Source organism: Panthera tigris, chromosome E3 (genome assembly GCF_018350195.1).
Source record: "Panthera tigris isolate Pti1 chromosome E3, P.tigris_Pti1_mat1.1, whole genome shotgun sequence".
In the NCBI taxonomy this organism is placed as follows: Eukaryota; Metazoa; Chordata; class Mammalia; order Carnivora; family Felidae; genus Panthera; species Panthera tigris.
The window spans coordinates 28,482,456-28,489,241 of record NC_056675.1 but is presented as its reverse complement, the minus strand read 5'-3'; the positions used below and the strand labels follow the sequence as shown (position 1 = coordinate 28,489,241).

General features: G+C 54.9%; 1 protein-coding gene across 3 annotated transcripts in view; it reads left to right on the top strand.

The window, feature by feature from the left end:
• The window catches only part of ABCC1 (ATP binding cassette subfamily C member 1), a 139,967-nt gene that overhangs the window by 110,296 nt on the left and 22,885 nt on the right, over positions 1 to 6,786 (top strand). For 2 of the 3 annotated variants that reach the window (XM_042971136.1, XM_042971135.1), the window contains 2 exons: positions 3,817 to 3,898; positions 6,100 to 6,235. In XM_042971136.1, the coding sequence (XP_042827070.1) occupies positions 3,817 to 3,898; positions 6,100 to 6,235 (218 nt within the window). The remainder of the gene's footprint in view (positions 1 to 3,816; positions 3,899 to 6,099; positions 6,236 to 6,786) is intronic. The other variant, XM_042971137.1, reaches the window with a different exon arrangement.

The following is a 6,786-nucleotide window of genomic DNA, read 5'->3' as shown; positions in this document are numbered from 1 at the left end:
ATAGAGTAGTGGAAAAGACCTCCTCTCTGTTTTCAAGAGCTCACAGTTGGATGGTGGAAACAAACACCAAATAATCAACGACGTGGTGGTGCTAACCGCAGTGATGGAGGTGAGCCTGGGGGGCTGGGGGGGGGGGGCAAGATGAAATCTGAGCCAAGTCACCTTCTCTTCCCCTTTTCTTGGCTCCATCTGTAGCTGGTTCAGAGTAAGGTTCCTTGTGGCCCAGACCCCTGTCATGAGCAGCGTCCAACCTCGAGGAACTGAGGGCTGTGGGCTAAGTAAGCAAGTAAGAAAATAATTTTAAATGGCCCCTTGGATTTTGAGGGCCTGCGCAGGAAGCCCAGGCCCTGGTGCCCGATGGCCCAGAGTCAAACGGCAGTCCTGCCACCTGTGTGAATTTGGGGGAAATGACTCCCTCTCCACAAGTCAGTTTTCTTACCTGAAACGTGTGATAGAGTGGAGGCCTGTGTGCGGTCCCCCAGCTGCCACACCCACCCCACCCAGCTGTTATACTGTGACCAGTGCAGACAGAGGGTTGGCTTGCATTTTTCTAGATCTTTTTATGTTTGACATGGTTATAACTTTTAGGGAAAGGGCTGGCCCCGTGCAGTGTGCTTGTCAGGGATCTACCCAGAACATGTGGGATGGGGCCACTGAGGCACAGGGGCAGCAGGCCCCTTGAATAGCTTTGCCCCTCCTCATCCTTAGGAGATAACATCCACCCATCCCCTCTGGACATTTATTTTTTTATTTTTATTTTTATTTTTTTTTAGAGTGTGAGATGGAAAGAGAGGCAAGTGGAGAGAGAGAATCTTAAGCAGGCCCCACGGTCAGTGCCGAGCCCAACGTGGGGCTCCCCTGACCCCTGGGATCATTACCTGAGCTAAAATCAGGAGTCAGGCTTTCAACTGACTGAGCCACCCAGGTTGCCCCCACTCCAGGCACTTAAATTGGATAGTTTAGGGAGGGAGTTTTGCTTTGGTCCTTAACACTTTTCTGGATCTTGTGATTTCTCAGGTGGCAAAGTGGTAGCTAAGGAGGAGAAGGGCCGGTGACACCTGGGTTAGATGTAGCCATACTTGCGTGGAGAGACTGTAGGTGCACTGGTCCTGTAGCTGTGTGCTTGGAGAGAGGCCCTTGACGGTCTGCAGACCTTTATTGGACACCTACTGTGTGCCAGGCTTTCTGGTGGACCCTTGGGGATGTAGTCTGAATCCCCAGATCTACTCATCAGCTTGGTGACCTTGGTTAAGCCTGACTGTCATGTAGGTCAGATGACCATGATATGAGCATGTCTTGAAGGAGATCTTGTCTGCAAAATGCTTGGCACGTAGTGGGTGGACAGTGAATGGCCACAGTGTGGTTATTATGATCCCACACTTACCTTGCTGGGCATGGGCAGGACCTAGGCAACCCAAGGCAGAGCCAGGAGATGCCTGATGGAGTAACTGCAGGTGTCTGTGGGTGCCCAGAGGAGGGCTGTCTGTTAGCAGAATTACAGCAGGGAAGGCTGTGCTGGCTCCCTCTGGCGAGGTAAAGGCATCACCAGCCACTGGAGTGGACCCATCGCTCCTGCCTTCCTTAAACAGCAATATGTCTTAAGGGTCCAGACATAAGGGCTCTTCCGTAAGCCACAGAAGCCGACTCCGGCTGCTGAAACAAGGAAGAGAACCGGGTAGCTCAGAAATCAAAGGCCAAACCAAATGAGCAAGACTCAGGAAGTAGGAACTCCGGGAATCCTGTTCCTTTAGGACAGATCAACCCAAGCTGTCTTTAGTCCTCGTCGGGTTAGTTCAAAGTCATGGGGAAGGGGTTCCTTGGACTAAGCTTCTGACCTTGGGCAGAGCCCCCGTGGCCTGCCTGTAGGAAGAGGGAGGGGCTGACACCTTGCAAAGAAGGCAGTCGGAGTGGTGGATCGACCCATGTTCACGTTGCCCCCCTAGGACTCTCAGTCTGTCTCCTTTCGGCGGAGAGTTTTCCAGCTGCCCCAGCCGCTGTATCAACCTATGGGCTAATTGGGTTGAGAAAGGGGGTCACAGGAGGCCACTGTGAGGTCTCCCATCCAGACCTTATGGCTCATACTGGGTGAGGAGCAGAAGAGGAGGCTGAAGCTTGCACAGGGCAGCCTGTGCGGCCCTGAGAGTGGGGCTCTCTGAAGCCCTTGCCACAGCGCAGGTGTCTCTGGGCTTGTTTTCGGGCATCCCTGTCCCTGCACAGAGAAAGACGGTCAAGGCCAGGCCGGGGCCTCCAGTGCCGGGCGCATATGTGGCTGTCCTTGCCTGCACGGAAAATCCTTGTCATCATTCTTCTCTGTGATGTAGTTTCTTTTTTTAATTAAAAAAAAAAAAAGATCCTGCATTAAAAAGAAACGTATAAAACACTGATTGTCAATCTTGGCTGCACCCCGTAATTATCTACAGAACGTGTTTCTAGGCATGAGTGCTGCTAAGTACCACCGTGGTGTCTTTCCCTTACCAAGCCCCGTGCACGGCCTCATCCATCCTCCCACTTACGAAGGTAGCTGTCACTCCCGCTTTGCAGATGTGAAAGTTGAGGCTCAAGGAGGTTTATTGCTTCCCTAGCCCACACAGCTGGGAAGTAAGAGAACACTTCATTCCTGACTGTGCTCTCACTCAGGGTGGGCGCCTGGCCTCCCTGCATGCCGTCATTGCAGGGACCGAACCTGGGCGGGGGGCATCCCCGGGGGGGGGGGGGGGTGCGTCCTTCACAGCCAAGATGGAGAATCACCAGCTCAGAGCTCCCTGCCCCCAACGCAGGAATGGTTGCCTGCCCCGCTCTGCAGTGTCTCATCTGAAAGAGCCTGCCTTTTTGCATTCTGCGCCACTTAACGTTCCATCAGCATGTTCCCAGGGTCACCCTGCCCTTGCTGGCTGCGTATTTGTCCCTTTAGTAACATCTCCCCCGCATGCCCTCCCCTCCTCTTCCGGGCCAGCCCTTTGGAGTCCTACACCGTGCGTCTCTCTTGTACGCTCTCTCCTTGTCCTGGGAGCGGCGTGCAGAGTTGAGTGCAGAGTGGGGGTGATAATAACATACGACCGAGGGGTCGGGAGAATGAAGGCAGATATTGTATGTCAGCACAGCGGCCACCACTTGTTTAATAAATGTGAGCCACTGCCGTCGAGGTTACGGTGATGAGTGTGGATGCTGAGGGTGTGACTCCTGGGACAGGGGCACATGCCTGGCTGGTATTTCTCACGGTGGCCCCACCAGTCGTCAGGGAAGTTCATCACCGTGGGGGAAAAGGCACTGCTCCAGGCACCCTCTACCCTAGACGTCTGGACCTCCCCACGATCTGGCAACCGAAAACTGGCCCTGGGAGGTGCGGCTGGAGCGCCTTCCCGGACTCCTCCTGTTGGCTGATGCTCTTGTCAAAACTGGTTGTTATTTGAGTACGTGCCTTGCACGGGATGCTTAGGGACCCGTGAGCTGTGCCCTGTTCCCCACGAAGCTCCTTGCTTCCTGGCCCCTTGGACTAAGCTTCATGCAGCTGAGACGCTGTTAGCTGCACTGAATCACACCTGTTGCTGCCGCACAGGGCACCCTCCCCTGCGGAGCCCTCTAGGTGGTCGCAGGCCATCACCTGTGGCCCAAGGGAGCCAGCCAGCAACAAGTATCTCCCGCACCTGCGCCGGGAGACTGTCTGTGGCCTCAGCAAAGCAGCTCCTGCTTTCTGAGCTTCCTGGGGGTCAGGTTATCTGCGTTCAAGTGGTGGGTTTTCCTCAATGTCCTGGGTCTTGGTGCCCAGCTCCTGACATCACAATTTCCCTCTCTCCTGTCTTCTGCCCGGGTTAACAGGCATCAGTAGTCCCGGGAAGGAGACGAAGCAGATGGAGAATGGCATGCTGGTGACAGACGTCGCGGGGAAGCAGCTGCAGAGGTAGGGGGTACGGGCGGACCCGTTCCTCTGGATTCTCCAGGCGCCCTGTCTCTGCCACCTGCCTGGGTCGGGAGCCAAGAGGGATGGGAGTGCCGGCAGCCTGTCTGACTTACCGAGACAGGCCTTCAGCTCCCCGAGGTCTTAGAAGATGTGGGCTTTCTGCCTCCTTTCCCAAATCATTAGGAGACCTCACCTGGCACTGTTCACCAGATGTCGTCTGCACTTGGGACACTCACGTTCCCCACATGATATCGATCTTGGCTCAAGTCGTTCAGAGGGGCCTGGACCAGTCAGGCTGTAAGAGCCAGTATTTGAATCAAAATGGTCACACTGGTAGTGACCACGATGTTCAATCCACCATTGGGAGCCAGGCATGGCACCAGCCCTGTATGGTCTGTTGAAATCTTACCTTCCCATTTTATAGATGAGCAAACTGAGCACTCTCCCTAAGTCATGCAGCTGGAGAGAAACTGAGCTTTTTTTTTTTTTTAACATTTATTTATTTTTGAGAGACAGAGACAGAGCACAAGTGGGGGAGGGGCAGAGAGAGAGAGAGAGAGAGAGGGAGGGACACAGAATCCGAAGCAGGCTCCAGGCTCTGAGCTGCCAGCACAGAGCCCGACGTGGGGCTCAAACCCACGAACTGTGACATCATGACCTGAGCCAAAGTCAGATGCTTACCTGACTGAGCCACCCAGGTGCCCCGAAACTGAACTTGGATTCGAACCCAATCCTGGTCTCTGAGCCAGTGCTCCAAAGGTCTAGGCTTTGCTGCTTTAAAGGAGGTTGTTTTCAGCTAGATGGTTTGGGATTTGGAGGAGCAGCATTCCGTGAGCCTGCTTGCTTAACCTCTCTGTGCCTCAGTTTCTTATGTGTCAGATAGGGTCTGTGGTGTACCTACTGCAGGGGGCTGGCTGTAGTGAGACGGACACTGTGTAGTGCCTGAGAAGTACTCAGCACAGCACCTTGCTTCATTAGCACCCAGTAAACAGCACTCACTTCTAACTGGGTGAGCAGTTATCTTGCTGTTATCCTGCACTTATCTTGCTCCGGGTGGGGGTGGATTCCACAGACACGGGGCTGGGAAGGAAATTGGCGTGAGTAGCTCCTCCCATCAGAGCACTGCACACAGCAGCCCCCTAGACTCCTGATTTTTGTTGTACGGAACAGGTGGAAATATTCCTGCTCTGTTGGTGCACCCGTCAAGGCAGTGAGCTAGCTACATGTGTGTAAGTCACGTAGAACGGAGCCTCATCCCGGGGCTGTGGGGGCACTGCCGGGATTCAGGCACGTGATCGGTCAGTCATGGTTGCTGCGATTGGAGAATCTGCTGAGAAAACCGACATAAGGCAGCACCTGGAGGTGGTCCTGGGACCTACGGGCGGTGACGGTGGGGGGCTTGCCAGGGAGAACCATGAGCGGACTGAGCAGAAGTGTCGGGGACACTGGGCATATCAGTTGCTGTGTAACAGATGACCTCAAACTTAGTGGCTTGTCATCTCCTAGTTTCTGTGGCTTTGGAAGATCTGGGCACGGCTGAGCCGCTTTGTCCATTCAGGGTCTCACACGAGCCACATCCGAGGTTCCTGGCAGGCTGCGGTCTCATCTGAAGGTTTGGCTGGGGAAGGATCACTATGAAGCTCACATGAGTGTTGGCAGGAATCAGTTCCTCAGGGGCCGGATCACTGTCCTCAGTTTCTAACTGGAGCCCCTTCCGCTCCCAGCTGGCCTGAGGAGCTTGCAGGCTTCATGAATGCCTGCAAACCAAGAAGGCAGTGGGGAGAGTCCCCAACCAGGATGGAAGTCACATCCCGTCCCTTTGCCCGTGTGGGACTGAGCCATGGCTCAAGAGGGCATTCTTGTGCATATGCCCACGCACGCCTACATCATTCTCCAGGGTGACAAGTCCCCAGGGGGTGGGGCTACCTCGGTGAAGGCTCTAAAGACGGCTTTGGGCCACACGATTGGTGATAGTGTATCATGGTGTTTAAAGCTGATGACGACCACCGGCAGGCCAGAGATGCTTCTTGAGCACTGCCTGCGTGAAGGAACATCTTCTCCGTGGGGTCCTGTGTTGCGGGTTCCCTCCCTGGGTCACGGCTGTGAAATCAGAGGATTGAACTAGCTTGATGCTCTGCCGGGCTTGCCTCTGTCCCCGAGGCTCCCGTTTGGTTGACACCCGTGTGCCCTGCTTTCCCCAGACAGCTGAGCAACTCTTCCTCCTACAGCGGGGACGTTAGCCGCCACCACACGAGCACCGCCGAGCCGCAGAAAGCTGGAGCCCAGGACGAGGAGGCGTGGAAGCTGGTGGAGGCAGACAAGGCTCAAACGGGGCAGGTGAGGACCGTGGCTGGCGTCCCTGCGTGCGGGGCCCTGTGCAGAACGCCTTGTTTATGTTCGCTGGTGTCTTGCCCCTCAACAAGCCTATAAAAGTGCCATTTCCCAGTGCTGGGAACAGGGACCCGAGAGCCTAAATGACTTGCCCAAGGTCGCAGCCGGGGGATGGCAGAGCTAGGATTTGAACCCTGGCAGCCAGACTCCAGGGTTGACGTTTGTAGCCTCTGCTCTACTGACCACCACCTCCTTTGAGCAGCTGGGGGCTTTCTGTAGGTGACCCGGGTGCTCTAAATCCTGCCTTCCCACGTGTGGGAAGTTGTGTACAAGGTAAGGTTGCCTCTGAGATAACATCTCTGTCGCGTTGTGTAATGTGAGTCTTTGATTTCTGTTTTAACCCTGATGATTACCTAGAAAGTCTGACTTAGATGCTCGTTTATCTTTTATGCCTGTCTTAGTCTGGTGAGCTGCTGTCACAGAAAACCATAGGCTGGGGGCGCCTGGGTGGCTCAGTCGGTTAAGCCTCCGACTTCAGCTCAGGTCATGACCTCGCG